This window comes from Mustela nivalis, assembly GCF_964662115.1.
Source record: "Mustela nivalis genome assembly, chromosome: 15".
Lineage (NCBI taxonomy): Eukaryota > Metazoa > Chordata > Mammalia > Carnivora > Mustelidae > Mustela > Mustela nivalis.
In genome coordinates this window covers 4,992,913-5,016,510 of record NC_139034.1, presented here as the reverse complement: position 1 = coordinate 5,016,510, position 23,598 = coordinate 4,992,913, and the positions used below count along the sequence as shown (strand labels likewise).

The window sequence follows — 23,598 nt, the reverse complement described above, 5'->3', positions numbered from 1 at the left end:
AAAAATGTTATTAAGAAAAATCATAAGGAAGAGAAAATACATTTACAGTACTATGTATGTATTGAAAAAACCCATGTATAATTGGACCCATGCAGTTCAAACCCATGTACATTCGTTGTTGGGGCACCTCTGAGACAGTACCCTGTCTCACATAGCCCATTGTGATATCAAGATATTCTAGATTTCCTTTAGTTTTAAGTTTATGCTTCAGATTTCTTGTATTGAAATACCAGTCTTTGACAAGGATGTGGTGAAATTGGAATCTTCACATGTTACTTATAGAATGTAAACTGGTGCGGTCACTTTGGGGAACAATTCAGCATTTCCCCAAACTATTAAACATAGAATTACCATATGACCCAGCATTTCCACTCCTAGGTATACCATCCAAGAGAAGTAAAAACATACCTCCACATAAAAACTTGCACATGTAGCAATGTTATTCACAATAGCCAAAAACAGAAACAACCTAAATGTCTACCAGCAGATGAATGGATCAACAAAATGTGGTAGATTCACACAATGAAGTATTATCTGGCTCTTTTAAAAAATGAAGTACTGGGACAGCTGGGTGGCTCAGTCAGTTAAGCACCTGCCTTTGGCTCACGTCCTGGGATTGGGTCTTGTATCGCGCTCCCTGCTCGGTTGGGATCCTGCTTCTCCCTCTCTCTCTGCGTGCTGCTCTGCCTACTTGTACTCTATCTCTCTGTCTCTGTCATAAATAAATAAATAAATAAAATCTTTTAAAAAATAAAATAAAAAATGAAGTACAGTGAAGTTGTACATGTTATAACATCCATGAACCTTGAGAACATTATGCTAAATGAAAGAAGCTAGTCACAAATGTAACTGTATGATTTCATTTATATGAAATGTCCAGAATAGGCAGATCTATAGAGACAGAAAGTAGATTAGCAGTTCCCTAGGATTAGGGGAGGAAGAGTGACTGCTAATGGGTTTTCATTCTTCTGGGGTGATGACATGTTCTGAAATTAGATGGTGGTGATGATTGTACAGTTCTGAATATATGAAAACTATTGAACTATACAGCTTAATGGATGGCTTTTGTGGTATATGAAATATATCAAAATATAATAAAGCTATACAAAATGCATGTATAAAAATATACCAGCTCTTGTACCCAATTAAAAATAATGGTTTTAAAATTATTATACTTTAGAAAACATAAAGGAGACAATAAAATAATAAAAACATGACTATATGCTTTTCTAATATGAGAGAACTAACTTCTTATAGGTCTAAGCAGGTATGTAAACCAAAACATTCATTTACTGCAATTCTAATAGAGAAGTGAACTGATTTACAGGCAGTAGCTTTTTTTTAGTACAATTAAAAGTTTTAAAAGCACAGTTTGATGATGAACACATTTTCCAAAAAAAGAGTTGCTATGTTAGGCCTTCAAAGACTCACTAAGAAGTCTTATTCCCATTCCTCCAGTTAAACATGAAGTCAGTACCTGAGTAGACCAGGGTTGTAGGTATAATCTGCTCTCACAGCATTTGAACACTATAAAGTACCAGATTTTCCAGTCGGTCATTCTACACCCCTAAACATTTCTACCCCGGGCTTTCTTAAAAACACACACATACCTAAGATGGAGCCCAATAAGGATTCCTGTAGTTATCAAACTGCATCATGGCAAATAACTCAAAACTTCCAAGTACCCTGGCTCATCACCAGCCCACCCCCATCTGAGGAGGATGCATTCTCCTGTGTGAGAACAGGTTTAAAACCCACAAGCACTGTGTTGGGCATTGGGATATAGTGGTGAATAAAACAGATCTTGTTGTAGAATTTATAATCTAGTATAAGAGTGGGTAATAGATGGTCTTCAATGTGGTGAAGTTTCAGCGGAGAGGTCAGTAAGGACTGGAGTAATCAGGACTTAACAGAAGGTATGAGAAGAAAGGATAGAGTTTCTTCTGGTAAAGAACCCAAGATTGTATTGCACATGAGGTGATGAGTCAGTTAAGGTGCTGTGGCAGATAGTATTTCCAAAAGTGGCTGCAATACTATTTCTGGCCCTATATGCTCTTCCACAATTTTGCCAGCAAGAGTGGAGCCTTTGTCCCCTCTCCTTGAAACTTTGTAACTGCTTCAATTCACAGGACACACATGGAAATGATAGTCTGGCAGTTTTGAGGCTAGGTCCTAATAGGCCATACAGACATTAAGTCAGTTGCTAAATCATTTTTAATGGTGAAAGTTTGACCACTTTGCCCCCGCGATCAAGAACTAGGCAAGGCTCTCCACTCTTGCCACTTAGATTCAGCACTGTACTAGAAGTCCTACCCAGTGCCGAAAGGCAAGAAAAAAAAAATGAAGTGTATAGATTTTAAAAGGAAGAGCTAAAGCTCTTTGGACTGAGCTTTGGTCAGAGACATCTTATCTATGTAGAAAACCCCAAAGCATCTACAAATAATAAAACTACTAAAATTAGTGAGTTATCAGGGTCAGGTTATTGCCTCTCTATATGAAAATCAGTTGTTTTTCTTTAATACTAGCGATCTCTGATGCATCATGCTAAGTTTTCTTACACTTTCTCATACATGTTCTAGCAAACTACCTGATCACCTACTCAAAGAGAAAATAGAAGTCTTTAGATACCAATTACCTCAGCTTCCTGCCACCAAAACTGCCACTCGCCCTCACTCTCCTCATCACAATAGAAGTGACTGACAAGCCCTACTCTGTTTCTAGAGTATTCCAACTCTCCCTGTCTCAGTACTGCACATGCTGTTCCCAGAATGCTTTTAACCCAACTTCTCTGAGTTAATTCATGCTAATCCTTTAGCTTCTCTTATTTGGAGAAACATTCCCTGTCTTCTCCTCTCCCCATTATTTAGTTGTTGTTATTGTTGTTGTTTTTTAAGATTTTATTTATTTATTTGACAGAGACACAGCGAGAGAGGGAACACAAGCAGGGGGACTGAGAGAGGGAGAAGCGGGCTTCCGGCTCAGCAAGGAGCCTGACGTGGGGCTCAATACCAGGACCTTGGGATCATGACCTGAGTCAAAGGCAGACACTTAACGACTGAACCAGCCAGGCGCCCCCCTCCCCCATTATTTAGTTTCTTAGCTGCTGTATTTCCCCCTTTATATTAGCTCTTAAACTGTAATTAATTTGTGTATAATGTTGTTATTATTTCAGTATTTGAGTTTGCAAAAAAAGTCACATTTTTCTCCTTCAAAAATAACTTAAATGTATTTGAAGAGCAGTTTAGCAAAGTTGACAAGTGTCGCCCTCGGCCCGCAAGGACGACAATGAGCCTGGTATGGTGTTAATGCTTCATTTCCGTTTATTTAATCAACTTCCTTAGCTTATATACAGCAGGGTGACCAATAAGGGGTCAAGCAATGGGGAGAGCCAATGAGAGTCCTGTTACTATGCTGATTAAATTTGATACAGCCAATAACTATGACCTCCTTTAGGCGGGCTTCACCAGAAAGTTCATTGTATACTTGCAGCGTATTTTGCTAGCAGTGAGCCAAGCACCTTCTTGTAATGGTGGGGACTTTCCCGGCCGGAGGCAGTCCCCGACAGACAAGTAGGCCACTTTCAGACATTTTAGGAGATCACTGTCTCTCTTTAGAAAAAATACCAACCAGGAGATAGTTCTTGTTCCTCCTATTTAAATATTACAGCAGAAATGAGCAAGCCACATGCTTTGTTGAAGGAAAATAGCATCACTTAATTTGCCCTCCTTTTTTTCCCTCCAGTTATCTCTTTTACTATTGCTGAAGTTTGTTTTGCTAATGTGTCATTTTCTCCCTCAGTCTCCATAATAGCTATGACTGAATTTAAGCAAGTATTGGAGTAACTAGTTCTGTCTAACTAATTCTGACATTGATACCAGGTTGTTCATATATTCATGCAAAAGATATAAAATGATGGCAGTGTCTCTGTGTCTAATTGTTATATATCAAAAGTCCACTTACCTCTAGCAAAATGAAATTGAATTAGATACCAGTAATGATGTTTTTATAGTTACAGTCATCAAATAATTTTATTTTGGCTAGAGGTATAAAGATTTATTTGACCTGTAATAGTACTTAACTATGTATTAACGTAGTTTTACTTATTTTAAGTATTAAAATGGCTGTTTGCCTATAACACAATGGGCTTGTTCCTGATTTTTACTTCAGAAATCCTCTGTAAACAGTGAAACCCACATGGTGGAATCTCTACAAGAGGTGGAGACCTTTAAAAACATTCTACTTCCTGAGCCAGAATTCCATTATAGTGCTTCATAGATCTTTAAGATCTGTGCCTTCCCCTGCCAAGAAAAGCCACAATGTATTTCCCATTCTTCATCCTCATATAATACAACATTACAGCTTCAACTCTAGCTCTACCTTATTGCTGTTAAGTTTTTCCCCATTCTGTTCTTTCCATATATGACTACATATGTACATATGCATAAAAAAAGACTGGGTTTTTTATGTATGTGAAAGTAGAAGTAACCAAAGAAAGAAAAGCAGTTTTCCCCTCCCTCCAAAAAAACCAGACAGACCAAACAAACACACATAAAAATTTTAGATTATGTACAGATAGGTTTCACTCTTAAATAGAAAAATGGGGCCAAAATTATTTGGGTATATTTTAAATGTCCTGGTGTTATAATTGCTATCAGAAGAACAAAGTTGTGGCTCATCATACCACAGATCAGACCATGGACCTCTTCCTTTGAAAATCTGTGGTCTCCTTGGTACATGGTGAGATACCCCCTAACCTAGTGTTCTGGGTTTGAAACACTACATCCCCTTCTCTTACTCAAGGAAAAGTTTATTAACTTAGGAGAAAGAGAAAACAAGAGAAATTAGATGTTCCTTCTGGTAACACATTAATTTTTTTTTCTAAAAATGAATTTTATATAAGAGAATGACCTCATTTTGTCAGCTACAGTAATTTCTTTGCCTTTTTCTAATTATTGATTCCATTCTGAAAAAGTATTTTTTATAAGAAAAGCTCACTCGGGGCGCCTGGTTGGCTCAGTGGGTTAAAGCCTCTGCCTTCGGCTCAGCTCATGATCCCAGAATCCTAGGATCGAGCCCCGCATCAGGCTCTCTGCTCAGCGGGGAGCCTGCTTCCCTTCCTCTCTCTGCTTGCCTCTCGGCCTACTTGTGATCTCTGTCTGTCAAATAAATAAATAAAATCTAAAAAAAAAAAACAACTCACTAAGTACACAGTTTCTCCATTTTTGATAATCAAATACCTATTCAGGTACCAAGCAGAACTTGTAATCAACATGAAGTAACCAGTGTTACCTCTCTAATCATCCCATGCCTAATCATTCAGTTCTGTGAAGTTTCCTAAAGTATTGAGAGTGGTTCCCAATTACTACTTTAATGGAACTGAAGGCATCTTATACCTGTTTTTGGAAAATCTGGATGAGAAGAAAAATCTAGTGTCCATATTGTGACCTAATTCCTCTTGCGTATCAGTCAGTCTTACTTGTTTTATTTATAAAATGAGGATAATAAATGATTAACCACTTAAAGGCAGGGATCTGAATAAAAAGACATTCTGGAATGTTTTCTAGTTTTTACTTGATTATTCAGCAGATACTTAAATGCCAATTACTGGGCTACATAAAAGGAAGGACAAATATGGAATCTGCCTCAATAGGGTTTTACAATTTCATTCTTACATGTGATTCTGGTGTTACATTATCAACTAATTCACAACCTTATTGTTGTATTGTATTTAACTAGTATTGAATTTTACTGGCTTAGGTATTTGGCCTCTAGGCTTCTAGCTGCAGGGAAGCAAATGCTACCTTCTTTCCTCATACAGTTTCAAGTAGAAGGATTTTTTTAAACACAAAGATTTTTAAAAGACCAAAAAGAAATCTAGGTGTGAAGCAAATATAAGACCCCCTAGAAATAATCTTATTACTTAGAAACCATCCATATTGTCACCTTCAATATGTCAATTATTACTTTCTAGAATATTTGTTTCATTTAGATACAAGGATTAATCTCTGGGGAGTAACCTTAATTGTCTAAAAATAAAAATGCCTCTGGTAATGAATAATTTGAACATGACTTGAAGAAGAGCAATATAAGGAATGTGAATCATCAGGTTTTTTTTAAATAGAATATACAAAGGTAGATAAAATATATCTATTACATAGTTTTCTGGGATTTGTTATTAGCATTATATTACCACATATTTCTACATACACATTCACATAAACCCTTCGGTTGTAATTTAAATGATAATTTTGTCTATTTGATGGTTGAAGTGTATATTAGCACCTAACATGAGAATCTGCGGTTATCATTGGGTGACACATACTTTGAAGTTATCCCAAAATAGCGCCTGGATGGCTCAGTGGGTTAAAGCCTCTGCCTTTGGCTCAGGTCATGATCCCAGGGTCCTGGGATCAAGCCCTGCATCGGGTTCTCTTCTCGGTGGGGAGCCTCCTCTCTCTCTCTCTCTCTCTCTCTGCCTACTTGTGATCTCTGTCAAATAAATAAATAAAATCTTTAAAAAATAAAAATAAATAAAATTATTCCAAAATAGTAACACCTAAGTTTATAAACATGGTCATAAATGTTTCTAAAAATGATATAGTCATATTTGCAACTGTGGTTTTCATTAATAATGCAAAGCTAAAATCTTCACAGTTTATTAACAGCAAATGATAGAATTTGTCCCCAGTAGATTTATAGTCCAAATTAAGCATCCTGAAGTACAGAAAAGGTACATCTAAAAGTATTCATTTTTTTTAACCTGTCTCCTAAACTTTCAGAGACTTTGCAATTGTACTGAAGGAACTTCATAGATAAGATAATCTTGAGACCAGAAAGGGAAGTTTGTGATGCTTGTGGCTTATGTAAGAAACAACGTAAAACATTTTTCAGTATTCTAGATGTGTGAATGACTTGAGGCTATAAATTTCAACAAAAGAAGCAACTCAGTGCTTTAGAATTATAGTGGATAAGAAGAAAATGATGTAAGCAATAAAGAGGATGGCTGAACACCTGAAAGAATTATAAATCTCTGCTATCCAATAGAAGATTATTAAAAATAATTTTAGAATGGATAGTCATATTGGCTAGACTTTTAAATTTACTAGAGGGCTGTAAACTGAAGAGAACTTTTTAGGGTTCAAAGGTAGCTTTTTAAGAGAGGAATATGAATTTTTTTAATCAGTGAAAGCAAAAAGGTTTTTTAAATCGTATTGGTAAGAATTTATTTATGATGCAGACAACTAAGAGAAGTCAAAAATGGTGATAAGATTTTTTATGTCTGAAATAGGGTGAGTGAAATTGGAAAGTAGGTCTTAAAAAATCCATAGAGTCTTTGTGTTTAGGCTTAGAATTCTCTGGCTCTTAACTTTGATTTAAAGATATTAGCTAACTTGCCAAAGTTTTATTTTCTTATAAATATTTAGTTGCTTTTTTCTTTAAGATTTTATTTATGTATTTGACAGAGACACAGCGAGAGAGGGAACACAAGGAAGGGAAGTAGGAGGGTGAAGCAGGCTTCCCACTGAGCAGGGAGCCCAGTGTGGGGGATATGGGGCTCAAATCCAGGACCCTGGGATCATGACCTGTGCCACAGGCAGACACTTAACAACTGAGCCACCCAGGCACCCTAGTTGTTTTTTTGTCTTTTAAATAATTTTCGTTCTTTGTGGAGGTTGAGTTTTACAAAGGAATATGGGTACTAAATAATATTTCTTCTTTACTATAGGTAAAACTTCAGTGAAGAAGCTGACAAAAAAGGTAAGCAATGTGTGTGGGAGAGTTCTTTCTTCCTTTCTGTTTTTTGGTGGCATAGAAAATGAACTTTTATAAGTTAAAATTTAAAAATTTCAATGTGTATTCAAAGGATATCGAGGATATACTGGCAGGAATCCAACCAGCTCGTTGTGGATCAACTTTTTTTAGAGACCTTGGTGATAAAGGTAATTTTGATTTGTTAAACTTCTACTTGTTTCATCTAACCAGAGTATTGTTAAGGGGTTGTTGTAAAGTCTGCAACTGTATGGTAGAGAGCCAATGTAGAAAAATGCCATGTTCTTTTTAATAGATTTTTAATGCCATGTTCTTTAATAGATGTTTTTAAGTCATAATAAAACGTTCATTGAGAAATAATTTTCTCAAACTCTCTGAGAAATTACAGCTTAATTATTAAAACATCAATTTTAATTAAAGCTTGAGGAGGAGGAATGTAGCAAGTGAAGGCCTCAGAGAGATCCAGAGGAACACTAGCTTTTAAGGGAGTAGAAGAGGAAGCAGTGCTCATGAAAGAGACAAGGGCAGAGTGACCAGAGAAGTAGAGGAGAATCAGGAGAATGTTATCACAAAAGTCAAGAGGAGAACGTGTTAGGGAAAGAAAAAAGTAAGTTCAGGCCGCTTGAGAGACATGGGTGTGAGCAAGAAGATTTAAAAGTCAGTAGCTGAGCGCGGAGATAGAAGGCCAGGGGAATGTTGTTTAATGTTAGATGAGGATACTTAAGCACATTTCTTATCGATGAGAGGAAAACATATATAATAAAATGTTAGATAAAGATACTTGAGCATATATCTTATCGATGAGAGAGAAACATACATAATATATATAATATAGCAATGTAATTATATAATACTTAATAAGATATAAGAGAAAGGAAGTATGAATGGGAGAGAATCCTAGAAAATGTCAAAAAAAGGATTGTCTTCACAACAAAAATGGAAGGATCAGCATTCCACAGGGTGCATAGCTTTTTTCATTGTATCAGTAGGAAAGGATGAACAGGTGGGTAATTTAATGCAGGCATTTGCAAATTTAGTAAAAGCAGGTTGTTCTGGATAGCTTTTATTTTTTTTTTTTATAAAGTAGGACATATGGAGAAAGAAGGTTTGAAGTAGCTTCTGTGGTTAGGAAAGAGACCAGACCAGAGAAACATAGAGTTCTGGGAAGCCTGAAGGGATCAGAAGATAGTGCAGGTCATGAAAGAAAAGTCACCAGTCAGTGCAGTTGTGTGATGATCTTCCTGCAGGCTACGTGTAGGAATAAAAATGTTGGACAGTTGTACTGGATTTAGGATTTTGCTGAGCAAATGGGTAGAAGAAGAGTCACAGACAGGGGGTAAGGCTGTTGAGGGCAAAAGGGGTTTTTAGTAATGAGCCATGGAATCTAAGCAAGATAACAGAGAATAAAGTAGAATAGTAAAAGAAAGTAAAAGGAAGATGAAAAGAAGAAAGTGGGGCAGTCAAGAGGGAGCTGCCATTTGAGGTTAAAGAATAGGTATAGTAGGAGTCCAAGAGCAAAAAAGAACGTGCAGTCATAAAGTGTTTAGATTTATTGTTTCACAGATGAAGTGGTTCCAGCAGATTTCAGGGTTCTAGGTGTGGTCCTGGAATTAGATGACTAAAGCAGAAGTAGATTGCAAAGTTAACATAGTGAAAGTTCTCAAGGATCTGAGAGATAGGGTATTGTCAGAGAGAAGGACAATGAATCAAGTACTAAAGTCTTCAGGGACTAAAAGATGATGAGAGGAAACGTAGGTAGATGACCACTAAGAAGAAAAATAAAAGGTGGCCTGGCTGGATGACATTAACCTCAAAGACACAAAGTTTTTATAAGAGGTTAGAAGGGAAAAGTTCTGGAATTAGCACTGAGGTAGAAAAAAATGAATAACCTCTATTTTAGCAGTCTGCAGAGGTACCAGTACCCTTAGTAGAGAGATCCAGATTTTGGATAAGGCAAGACTGCACATGAAGTAAATAGATTAAAAATGTGTACTGTGGAAAGAGAAATTCAGAGAGCATGGTAGGAAAGCTTGGGTAGAAGTAGAGGAGTAGGAGATTGGTTGAATCAGGAAAGATGAAGCATACAGCAGCGTGCAGATGTATAAACAAAGAGGATAGATACTGTTTTGGAAAGGGTGATGAGGCTATTGAGAATGGTAGGACATAAGCCAGAGAGGTACATAGATCCTAAATCATACATCCCTTTACAGAACGTAGTAAAGAGTTTAGACCTTATCCTAAGAAGAGTAGATTGCCACTAAAAAGTAAGAAAGTAACAAATCAGATGAGAACAGTCTCTCTAGCAGCTGGGTGGTGAATGGATTGAGGAGGAAGCAAAAGAAACAAGAGGTTTTGCATTAACAGCAAGGGGTTATATGCTAGAGAAGAGGTAGTAAAAATGGAGAGAAGAGAATAGATTTGATAGGTATTTTGGTGATAGAATTGGTAGGACTTAGTGACTGATTGGATATGAGAGGGGACAAAGAAAACAGAATCGTGTGTGGTGCCCAAGTTTCTGGTTTGATCAGCAAGGTGAATGTGCCATTCACCAAGACACATGGGTCATAAGGAAAGGACTAATTGTGTGGAGGGAAGGGTGAGGAATGAGTCCAGTTTAGGACATACTGAGTTCAGATTTAAGAATATTCAGACACACAGCAAAGGAAACAGTGAACAAAACAAAGAGGCAACCCACGGAATGGGAGAAGATATTCGCAAATGACAATACAGACAAAGGGCTGATATCCAGGATATATAAGAACTCCTCAAACTCAACACACACAAAACAGATAATCATATCAAAAAATGGGCAGAAGACATGAACAAAGAAGACATAGAAATGGTTAACAGACACATGAAAAAATGTTCATTATCACTAACCATCAGGGAGAGTCCAATCAAAACCACATTGAAATACCACCTTACACCAGTTAGAATGGCCCAAATTAACAAGACAATAAACAGCGTGTGTTGGAGAGGATGTGTTACACTGTTGGTGGGAATGCAAGTTGGTGCAGCCACTTTGGAAAACAGTGTGGAGATTCCTTAAGAAATTAAAAACAGAGCTTCCCTATGACCCTCCAATTGAATTACTGGATATTTACCCCAAAGATACAGATGTAGTGAAAAGAAGTGTTCATAGCAGCAATGGCCACAGTCCCCAAACTGTGGAAAGAACCAAGATGCCCTTCAGCAGATGAATGGATAAGGAAGATGTGGTCCATATACACTGTGGAGTATTAAGCCTCCATCAGAAAGGATGAATACCCAACTTTTGTATCAACTTAGTGAAATAAGTCAAGCAGAGAGAGTCAATTATCATATCGCTTCACTTATTTGTGGAGCATAAGAAATAACACGGAGGACATGGGGAGATGGAGAGGAGAAGGGAGTTGGGGGAAATTGGAGAGGGAGACGAACCATGAGAGACTATGGACTCTGAAAAACAATCTGAGGGTTTTGGAGGGGCTGAGGGTGGGAGGTTTGATGAGCCTGGTGGTGGGTATTATGGAGGGCACGTATTACATGGAGTACTGGGTGTGGTACATAAACAATGAATTCTGGAACACTGAAAAGGAAATTTAAAAAATAAATAAAAATAGAAAAAAAAAAGAATATTCGGACATCTAGGGATGCCTGGGTGGCTTGGTCAGTTGGTTGTCTGCCTTTGGCTCAGTCATGATCCCATGGTCTTGGGATTGAACCCCACATTGGGGTCCTTGCTCAGCAGACTAGTCTGCTTCTCCCTCTCTCTCTCTCCGCCCCTGTTTGTGCTTGCTCTCTCTCTCAAATAAACAAATAAAATGTTAAAAGAAAAAGAAAAAAAAGAATTGTCAGCCATAAATGACCCCTGAAGCCACTGTTAACAGATGCAACCATACTGGAAGCACTTAGGAGAGAAGAGGCCCTGAGATAAAAGCTCAGTTTAAGCGGCACCTGAGTGGCTCAGTGGGTTAAAGCCTCAGGTCATGATCCCAGGGCCCTGGGATCGAGTGCCACATCAGGCTCTCTGCTCCATGGAGAGCCTGCTTCCTCCTCTCTCTACCTGCCTCCCTTCCTACTTGTGATCTCTCTCTCTCTGTCAAATAAACAAAATCTTTTTTAAAAGAAATGTTTTAAATAATATTTTTTTAAAAAAACAGCTCAGTTTAAAGAACACACAGAAAAAGAGAGGGGCCCTTTATAAGGCTTGAGAAGGAGTGGTCGGTCAGTCAGGGGAGTTACCCACGGGAGTGACCTCACCAGTGCGGTGCTATAAGTACTTCCTTCCAAAACAAATGTACATGATCAATAGCAATTTTAATAGCTACAAATACTTACTAAAGGCTTCCTATGTATCAGATACTATACTGATCCTCTTGCATGTATTACTACATTTAATCCTCACAACATTACTTTGAGGAAGCTATCTTCATTTCATACCCCCATTTTATAGCTGGGTTAACTGAGGCTCAGAGGGGTTAAGTAACCTGCCCAAAGTCATATACAGGTAGTAAAATCAATTTACAAATAGGATTTAGTGGAGGAAGAGTTAAGATGGCAGAGTAATATGCTTGCCTTGTCCCATGAACACAGCCAGATAAATACAGATCACTCTGAACATCCAAGAAATTGATCTGAGGACTAAGAGAACAAACTGCACAAACTGGAGGAAGAAAAGAGGCCACAGCATGGAAGGTAGGCGGTACAGCGACATGATTTTGGGAAGAAAAGAATCACGGGTGCTGCAGGGGGGAGGGAGCCCTGATCTTGGGTGGGGTGGAAGTGCACACGAGAGCAAACAGGAACCATGCAGGGGATTGCACAAGAAAAGTCTTCCCCAGCACCAATGACTGGGAAAACGAGGGGCTGATTGTTAGAAGTTTTTACAAGCAGCAGAGCTCAAGGACTGAAGTTTTAAAAGTCACTTGAGCCTGGCAGGCATATTGGTGCTCCTGTGAAGGAAGAGGGCAGAGGCCCAGGACCAGACAACGTGGTCTAAGGATCCCCTGGGTCACACTGGCAGAGATAGTTCCCCTTCTTAGAGTTTGGGAGAGACAGCACTACTTCTCAGGGGACAAAAGAACTGGCAGGCGCCATTGAGCTGCCCCATCCATTAGCATAGAAGCAGAAGCACCTGCTCAGGGCAGCTAACCTGGATGCTTACTTTTTGTTATGCTTTATCATAAACTCCAAGCCTCTGTGTGTTTGTGTGACTGCCCTTCTGGGACAACAAACCCACACCAGCCACAATGCAGCAAGACCCTTCCCCAGAGGATCAGTGTGGGTCCATGCCATACCTGGTCCCTAAAATTTAGAGTTTTGAAACCCAGACAGTCTTCTGAGATACAACACAGGAGCACTGTGCTGCCAGGTGGGCAGGCAGCTCAGACACAGACAAGATGAAGGCGGGGATCTGAAGGATGTCTGGGACACACAAGAAGAGACTGATAACTTTTCTGTGAGGGTTTTCTGAATCGTGGTGGGCACAAACTCCCCTCTCCCCTGCCCATCAGCACCGTCCAAGGTCAGTGAGCAACACAGTGCCCACAGTGAAGGCTAGAGCCGCTTACACCAAGCTCCAAGCACTCTTCAGGTGCTTTTTTACTAAGGCAAGTGTGCCTGAGAGCCAGAGTAGCAGTGGGCCCCCTCCTCCGGAGGACCAGCACAGACCCACCACACACACACACCAAATCTGCTGACCATAGAAAGCTGCAAAGCTTCAGCTCTAGTGGAAACAGGATCTAGCCTCTTTTAACAAGTGGACCAAAACACACCTAGTTAAAATTTGCTACACAGTAGACAAAGTCCAAACACTCCTCAGAGCAGCAAAGAGAAACTGCATAGGACTGACCTGAGGGAAAGATAAGCCAAAACCCAAAAGCATAGTGCACACAGCGTACACCAGAGACACTTCCCAAAGTGCCAGGCCCTGGACAGTGTACAATGTCTTCTTAATATAGCCATTAGTCTCAGAAGCAGGGAACATAATAGGCTTTCCCAACACACAGAAGACCGAGACCTAGACAAAATGCGAAGATGGAGGAATTCATTCCAAAAGAAAGAACAAGAAAAGGTCACGGCCAGGAATCTTATTGAAACGGATCTAAGTAAGATGCCTGAACCAGAATTTAAAACAACAATTGTAAGGATACTAGCTGGGCTTGATAAAAGCATAAACAACACCAGAGAGTCCCTTACGACAGAGATAAAAAACCTAAAAACTAGTCTGGTCAAAATAAAAAATGCTATAACTGAGATGCCAAACCAACTGAATGTAATGACTACAAGGATGGAAGAAGCAGAAGAATGAATAAGTGATAAAAGAAGATAAAATTATGTAAAATAATGAAGCTGAAAAGAAGAGGGAAAGAAAAATATTGGATCACAAATGTAGACTTAGGAAATTCTGCAACTTCATAAAGCATAATAATATTTGTATCACAGGAGTCCCAGAAGAAGAAAAGAAGGAAAGGGCGGCAAAGGGTTTCTTTGAGGAACTTACATCTGAAAAGTTCCCAAATCTGGGGAAGAAAACAGGCATCCAGATCCAGGAGGCACAGAGAATCCCCATCAAAATCAACAAAAGCAAGCCAGTGCCAAGACATCTTAGTAAAATTTATAAAATCCACAGATAAGGTAAACATCTTGAGAGCAGCAAGGGAAGAGAAATCCCTAATTTACTAAGCATGACAGATAAATTTAGCAGCGAACTTAGCCATAGAAACTTGGCAGGCTTTGGGCACCAGGGTGGCTCAGTCAGTCAGTTATCTACCTTTGGCTCAGGTCATAATCCCAGGGTCCTCAGATCAAGCCCACGTCAAGTTCCCTGTTCAGCTAGGAGTCTGCTTCTCCAGCTCCCTCTGTCTCCCCCAATCTGTGCATTCACGTGCACGCACTCTCTCTCTCTCTCTCCATGTCACTCTCGATCTTGTCCAAATAAATAAAATCTTTAGGGGGGGAAAAAAAAACCTGACAGGCCAGCAAGGGACTGACATATATTCAACATGTTGAATGAGAAAAATATGCAGCCAGGAGTATTTTATCCAGCAAGACTGTCATTCAAAATAAGAGAGAGAGTTTCCCAGACAAACAAAAACTAAAGGAGTTCATGACCACTAAACCAGCCCTACAAGAAATATTAAAGGGGACTCATTGAGTGGGAAAGAAAGACAAAAAGCAATGAAGACTAGAAAGGACCAGAGAAAATCTCCAGAAACAACTTTACAGGTAATACAGTGGCACTAAATTTATATCGATCAGTAATCATTCTGAATGTAAATGGACTTAAATGCTCCAATCAAAAGACATATGGTGACTGAATGAGTAAAAAACATAAGACCTATCTATACGCTGCCTACAAGAGACTCAACTCTAGACCTAAAGACACCCACAGACTGAAAGGGAAGGGATGAGAACCACTTACGCTAATGGATAAGAAATGGGTGTCTTATATCAGACAAACTAGATTTTTTTTTTAAGATTTTATTTATTTATTTGACAGACAGATCACAAGTAGGCAGAGAGCAGGCAGGGGGGGGGGCAGGCTCCCTGCTGAGCAGATAGCCTGATGTGGGGCTCGATCCCAGGACCCTGGGATCATGACCTGAGCCGAAGGCAGAGACTTTAACCCACTGAGCCACTCACACGCTCTGAGACAAACTAGATTTTAAACCAAAGATTGTAACAAGAGACAAAGGACACTATAATAATATAATAATATATTATATAATATATAATATAATAATAAAGCAGTCTATCCAACAAGAACATCTAACAATTGTAAATATTTATGCCCCTAACTTGGGAGATATAAATCAATTAATAATAAACATAAAAAACTCATTGGTAATAATACAGTAACACTAGGGAAGTTTAATATTCCACTTTCTGCAGTGGACACATCATCTAAGCAGAAAATCAACAAAGAAACAATGGCTTTGGATGACACAGTGGACCAGATGGACTTACCAGATACATTCAGAACATTTCATCCTAAAGCAGCAGAGTACACATTCTTGTCAAGTACACATGGAACATTTTTCCAAAATAGATCACAGGCTAGGTCATAAATCAGGCCTCAACAAATAAAAAAAAAAGATTGAGATCATACCGTGCGTATTTTTTTACCACAACTCTTACAAAACTTAAAATCAACCACAAAAAAAATTTGGAAAGACCACAAATACAGGAGGTTAAAGAACACCCTACAAAGAATTAATGGGTTAACCAGGAAATTAAAGAAGAAATTAAAAAAAAAAAAGTGGAAGGAAATGAAAATGAAAACACAACAGTCCAAAACCTTTGAGATGTAGCAAAAGCAGTCATAAGAGGGAAGTATATAGCAATACAAGCCTACCTCAAGAAGCAAAAAAAAAAAAAAAAAAAAAAAAAAAAAAACCTCAAATACACAACTTAATGTTATACCTAAAGGAGCTAGAAAAGGAACAGCAAATAAAGCCTAAAGCCAGCACAAGGGAAATAATAAAGATTAGAGCAGAAATAAATGATATAGAAACATAAAAGAACAACAACAAAAAATAGTAAAACAGATCAATTAAACTAGGAACTGGTTCTTTGAAAGAATTAATAAAATTGATAAACTAACCAAATTTAACAAAAGAAAAAAGACCCAAATGAATAGAATCATGAATGAAAGAGAAGAGCTCACAACCAACATCACAGAAATACAGTTATAAAAGAATATTATGAAAAACTGTACCAGCAAACTGGGCAATCTGAAAGAAATGGATAAATTCCTAGAAACATACGAACTACCGAAACTGAAACAGGAAGAAATAGAAAATTTGAACAGAAAGAAATTGAGTCAGTAGTTGAAAATCTCCCAACAAACAAATGTCCAGGGCAGATGGCTTCCCAGGGAAATTCTACCAAACATTTAAAGAGTTTATGCCTATTTTCCTAAAACTATTCCAAAAAACAGAAATGGAAGAAAAACTTGCATACTCATTCTCTGAGGCCAACATTACCTTGATTTCAAAAACAAAGACCGCACTAAATAGAATCACAGGCCAATATCCCTGATGAACATGGATACAAAAATTCTCAACAAGATACTAGATAATAGAATCCAACAATACAATAAATCGAGTGGGATTTATTCCTGGGCTGCAAGGATGATTTAATAGTTGCAAATCAATCAACCATATTAATAATATACCAGATTAGTAATACCATATTAATAATAAAAAAGATAAGAATCATTTGATCCTTTGAATAAGTATAAAAAAAGGCATTTGACAAAATACAGCATCCATTCTTGATAAAAACAACAAAGTAGTTATAGATGGAACATACCTTAACATCGTAAAAGCCATGTATGAAAGACCAACAGCTCATGTCATCTTCAATGGGGAAAACCTGAGAGCTTCTCCCCTAAAGTCAGGAACATGACAGAAATGTCCACATTGTTATTTAATATAGTACTGGAAGTCCTAGCCTTAGCAATCAGAAATAAAAGGCATCCAAATCAGCAAGGAGGAAGTCAAACTTTCATTATTTGCAAACAAAATGATACTCTATGTAGAAAACCTAAAAGACTCAACCAAAAAATTGCTAGAATTGATACACAAATTCAGCAAAGTCACAAGATAAAAAATTAAGGTACATGGCATTTCTGTATACCAATAATGAAGCAGCAGAAAAAGAAATCGGGTGCCTGGGTGTCTCAGTGGGTTAAGCCTCGGCCTTCAGCTCAGGTCATGATCTCAGGGTCCTGGGATCGAGTCCCAAATCGGGCTCTCTGCTCGGCAGGTAGTCCGCTTCCTCCTCTCTCTCTCTCTTTCTCTCTCTCTGCCTACTTGTGATCTCTCTCTGTCAAATAAATAAATAAAATTAAAAAAAAAAAAAGAAGAAATCAAGGAATTGATCCCATTTACATTTGCACCAAAAACCATAAGAGATCTAGGAATAAATGTAACCAAAGAGGTAAAAGATCTGTGCTCTGAAGACTATAGAACACTTAAGAAAGAAATTAAAGAGGACACAAAGAAATGGAAAAAATTCCATGCCCATGTATTAGAAGAACAAGTACTGTAAAAATGTCTGTAGTACCCAAAGCAGTCTACACACTTAATAAATCCCTATCAAAATACCACCAGCATTTTTCACAGAACTAAAACTATCCTAAAATTTGTATAGAACTGCAGAAGACCATGGAATAGCCAAAACAGGATTGAAACAGAAAAGCAAAGCTGAAGGCATTAGAATGTGGGACTTCAAGCCTTATTACAAAGCTGTATTGATCAAAACAGTATGGTACTGGCAAAAAAAAAAAAAAAAAAAACAGACACCCAACCTATGATCAGTGGAACAGAATTGAAAACCCAGAATGGTCCCACAACTGTATGGTCAACTCATCTTCAACAAAGCAGGAAAGAGTATCCAATGTAAAAAAAGTTGGGGTGCCTGGGTGGCTCAGTGGGTTAAGCCTTGGCCTTCAGCTCAGGTCATGATCTCAGGGTCCTGGGATCAAGCCCCACATCGGGCTCTCTACTCAGCAGGGAGACTGCTTCTCCCTTTCTCTCTGCCTGCCTCTCTGCCTACTTGTGATCTCTTGCTGTCCAATAAATAAATAAAATCTTTAAAAAAAAAAAAACGCTAAAAAAAAGTCTCTTCAACAAATAGTATTGGGAAAAATGGATAACCACATGCAAAAGAATAAAACTGAGCCACTTTCTTATACCATACACAAAAATTCAAAGTGGATGAAAGACCTACCTGTGAGACAGGAAGCCATCAAAATCCTAGAGAACACAGGCAGCAACCTCTTTGACATCAGCTGTAGCTAGCTTCTTGTAGACATATCTCTGGAGGTGAGGGAAACAAAAGCAAAAATGAACTCCTTGAACCTCATCAAGATAAAAAGCTTCTGCTCAGTGAAAGAAGCTGTCAACAAAACTTAAAGGAAACCTACTGAATGGGAGAAGATATTTGTAAATGACATATCTGATAAAGGACTAGTATCCAAAATCTATAAGGAACTTACCAAAGTCAACACCCAAAAAACAAATAATCCATTTAAGAAATGGGCAAAAGACATGAATAGACACCTTTCCAAAGAAGACATCCACATGGCTAACAGACACATCAAAAGATGTTCAACATCACTCATCATCAGGGAAATACAAATCAAAACCATAATGTGATACCACTTTGCACCTGTCAGAATGGCTAAAATTAACAAAACAGGAAACAAGATGTTGGCAAGGATGAGTAATCGAAATCCTCTTACACTGTTGGTGGGAATGCAGTTGGTACAGCCACTCTGGAGAACAGTATGGAGGTTCCTCAAAAAGTTAAAAATAGAACTATCCTATGATTCAGCAATTGCAGTACTAGGTATTTACCTAAAGGATGCAAACATACTGATTTGAAAGGGCACAGGCAACACTATCAACAATAGCCAAATTATGGAAAGAGCTCAAATGTCCATCAACTGATGAATGGGTAAAGAAAAGGTGGTGTACACACACACACACACACACACACACACACACACACACACAGGAATATTACTCAACCATCAAAAATGAAATCTTGCCATTTGCAATAACATGGATAGAGCTATAGTGTATTATGCCAAGTGAAATAATAAGTCAGACAAAGATAAATACCATATGGTTTCACTCATCTTTGGAGTTTAAGAAACAAAACAGATGAATTAGGGGATGGAGACAAACCATGAGACTCTTAACTATAGAGAACAAACTGAGGGTTGCTGGAGGGGAGGTTGGCAAGGGATGGGTTTAATGGGCAGTGGGCCACTTGTGATAAGCACAGGGTGTTACATTAAGTGTTGAATCACTAAATTCTCCTCCTGAGACAGTATTACATTATGTGTTAACAAACTACAGTGTAAATAAAAATTGATAATAGCTAGGTAGATAGCATTTAGCTCTGCTGTCTTTACTATTTAAGCTGAATTTCATTTCAGTGTCGATGGAATATATTTAAATATGCTCATACAAATAGCTGGGGGACCTCCTCTGGTCCTTTTTATATAAGGACAAGTCTGTGACAAGTAGAGCAATTTTCACCTGAAGTGATAATGTGATAATGTTCTCTCCTGTTGTCTGAAGGAGTTGGAGAATTAAGCAGCAAATGTAATTTCCAAATCTGGTTCATGAATACAGAAGACTTGTGACCATTAGCTCAAGAGATTTACGATGTTCTCTTATCCACATTTGTTTTTACCTTGTTTTTGCATGTGAACATTAGTTTTAAAATGAGAACAAGTGTATCATATAACACTCTGTATAGAAAGAAAACAAAATATGACAAAAAAAGGAGTAACATTGGCACCCAAGTCAATGAAATCAGTAGCAACCAAACTGTTATCAAATTATTAGTAGTATCAATTCCTACTCTCACTTCAGTGAGTCAGTATATAGTGGAATACATAAACTTGAATTATATTCTATAAGTATTAGTTCCTTATATTAGACTGCCTATCTTTATGCCACTCCATCCCACCCCTTACCTGATTCCTTCCAGTCAGCACCAGAACATCCTTATACACTTTAAGTGTATAAGTGTAAATTAAAAATCTCCTTACTTTTTTAAGTGGAAGTTTACTGGGTTGTAGTCTCTGAGTAGTGAATAAGAGGGTACGTTCTGGATCAGCAGACTTAAATTCAAATTTTTCCTGGTTTTATGACCTCAAGAAGTTTCTTAGTCTCTTTCATCCCCACTTTTATGACCTTTAAAACAAGATAGCAGGGCACCTGGGTGGCTCAATTGGTTAATCGTCTGCCTTTAGCTCAGGTCATTGATCCCAGGATCCCCCGATCAAGTTCCTCAGCATCAGGCTGGGCAGGGAGTCTGCTTCTTCTTCTCCCTCTGCCCCTGCCCTCTGATGATGCTTTTTCTCAAAACAAATAAAATCTTTTAAAAATATATAAAAATAAAACAAGGTAGTAATGCCTTGTTGAAAGGATATAATAAGGGGCGCCTGGGTGGCTCAGTGGTTTGGGCTGCTGCCTTTGGCTCGGGTCATGATCTCGGGGTCCTGGGATCGAGCCCCGCATCGGGCTCCCTGCTCCGCAGGAAGCCTGCTTCCCTCTCTCTCTCTCTCTGCCTGACTCTCTGCCTACTTGTGATCTCCGTCTTTCAAATAAATAAATAAAATCTTTAAAAAAAAAAAAGAAAAAAAAAAGAAAGGATATAATAAAATAAGGTGTCTTCAATGTTTGTAGTATATGCTTAAACTGATTAGGAGCATGGGCTTTAAGCTGAGTTTGCATACCCAGCTACTTTAGTTATCTATGTGATCTTGGGCCAGTTAGTTTCTGTTACCTTACTACGTGTCTGACATGCTGGAAATTTATAACTGAAAATAGTAACATTATTTCAATTGCTGTATGTTTTTTAAGATTTTAGTATTAACTGAATCTTGGCCTCTTATTAGTGAGCTTATAAATTAAAATAAATAATGCCTTTTAAATCCTAGTTAATACAGATTTTAGAAAAGTGTCATTAATTTGGTGGTGCTTCAGGGAAGATTTTAGGAATAATATTTAAATCCACATTACTGATATTTAACTCAAAGCTCCGGCTTTAAAAAAAGAAAGAAAGAAAGAAAAAAGCTCCAGCTCTGCGGTATCCTTTCATGATAAATACTTTCTGAACACATTTTAGGATTTGAACAAAAATACTGTATTTATCAGTTGTGAAAACTTGAGTGATGTCTGTGGCTAAAACCTCAGTTATTTTATATTTGATTGTTTTTTTCCCTTGTAGGATGGAAAGGTGGGGAGAATTCTAGGGGAGTTTTGACCTTGTGGCAGAATATTAGAATCAGGAGTAGGTTAATTCAGCATTTTTTATAAATCATTAATATAAATATGTAATTTTAGGAATTATATTAAAAGTTATTTTTAAGGTGAATTCATAAAGTAAAAACTGAAGAGGAAGTTTAGATTATTTTAAGAGAAAAACATCTAAGATATAAGAGATTAATCTGTAATACTTTTAAAAGAGACGTATTTTCAAGAACCTTAGAAGCTCCCTTCATTTCTGAAAAGAATTACCTCCACAAGCCTCATTCCCCTGCATTAACCTTCCACACTATCAGGAGTGCCTTAAATGCTAGGACCTGCCAACTTCCTGCTCATCAGCTGTCCTATTCTGTGAAATTAATCTCTGAAACCACCAGAGATCTTGTTCTTTCTCATTTTTTGCATTTTATTGAACTGTATTGTTTCTTATATTTTCTAGTTAAACCATAAATTCTCTAAGATGATAAATCTGTATGGCCATTTGCATAGCACATTGCCTAAAATGTTCTCTAGCACATAACAGGTACTCATCTAAAATTGCATTACATGCAATTAATGTTATGAACACATAACATGTTAATGTTATTAACATTAATGTTAACATGAACACACTAATTATAATTATTCTGATCTATTTCAGCGAGTCTCTTGAGTTTTTTCATTATGTAATTTGAGTTAGCCTTTCTGTGATTTGAAAATGCAATGACTATGTGTTTTTTAAAAATATTTTCCAATTAAATCTTTTCAGTGATATGGGATGTCTGGGTGGCTCAGTTGGTTAAACATCTGTCTTTGGCTCAGGTTATGATCCTAGGGTGCTGGGATTGAGTGCCACATTGGGCTCTTTGCTCAGCGGGACTTGCTCCCTCTCCCTCTGACTGCCACTCCCCCTGCTTGTGCATGCGCTCGCTCTCTTTCTCTCTCTCTCTCTCTGTCTTTGGCAAATAAATAAATAAAATCTTTTTCTTTTTAATCTTTTTTTAAAAATCAGTATTTTTAGTGATTTATATTGATCTTCTTCCCAGTTAAGATTAATTGGTATTACATTATCAATAAGATTAAGTCCAGCCAAGCAGTAATGCTTTCATAAATTTTAGAAAGAGTACATCAGCTATTTATCAACACCAGAATAAAAACATGGAATTATCAGCAAGTGATTTTATTTTCTTTTTCATTAAGATACTTCCTTTTGATGTAAAATATTTCTGAAATATAGTAGGTGAAACTTCTGCCTCCTAATGAGCAATGTTTTATCAGCTTAGTGCTTAATGACCTGCAACTATGGTATAGAATACTTTTGCTTTTCCTGAACTAGATACTATTTAAATTAAAGTTATTCATTGTATTACCATATTTTATGTAGCATATAGTTATTTCAAAGTACATGACCTATAAAATGCATTACGTTAATTGAAGTAAATAAACCTGATCTTGGCAATCTTGAGCACAGGACAGTTTTTTAAATCATACTACCCCACCATAGATTACATGAGTGTTTCTCTAATATCATATATTCTCTGTTCACAATCATGAAAATAATTGTTAAAATTAGTAAAATTCATAATGAAGTATATCCTTTGTAGAGAAGAATTTAATGAATTTTAAAGGCATTTTTTTTTCCTTTACATAAAGCAAAAAGAACATGCCTCCAAATCTACTTCCTCCACATCCTGCAACTATGTCCATCTTCCCCACCTTCACGTTGTTACAGAAGTATTGTTTCCTGTGGCAGAAATAGTCCTGCCTCCCTGTATAGGCTCCAGGCTTCTTTTGTTGCCTTCCCAAGACTTCTCCACTCCAGTATTACTCCCTCCCCTTGCCATATTCTCTTTCAGGGCACTGTATCATTCCTCTCTTTATAATAACTTCAACATCTCCCATATTTAAGGAAAGACATTCCTCTTGTGACCCTACATCCAGCTCTCTCCATACTCCCTTTTCGTAGTCAAGCTCTTTATTTTGTGTTGTGCTCACTTCCTCACCTCCCAGTCATCCCACAGCCCATTTCAGTCTGGCACCCATTCTCCAACAACACCACTCTTGTCAAGAC

General features: G+C 37.7%; 1 protein-coding gene across 1 annotated transcript in view; it reads left to right on the top strand.

The window, feature by feature from the left end:
* The window catches only part of MICU2 (mitochondrial calcium uptake 2), a 154,184-nt gene that overhangs the window by 67,396 nt on the left and 63,190 nt on the right, over positions 1 to 23,598 (top strand). The window contains exons 3-4 of the mRNA XM_082701686.1: positions 7,727 to 7,758; positions 7,865 to 7,940. Coding sequence (XP_082557812.1) covers positions 7,727 to 7,758; positions 7,865 to 7,940 — 108 coding nt within the window. The remainder of the gene's footprint in view (positions 1 to 7,726; positions 7,759 to 7,864; positions 7,941 to 23,598) is intronic.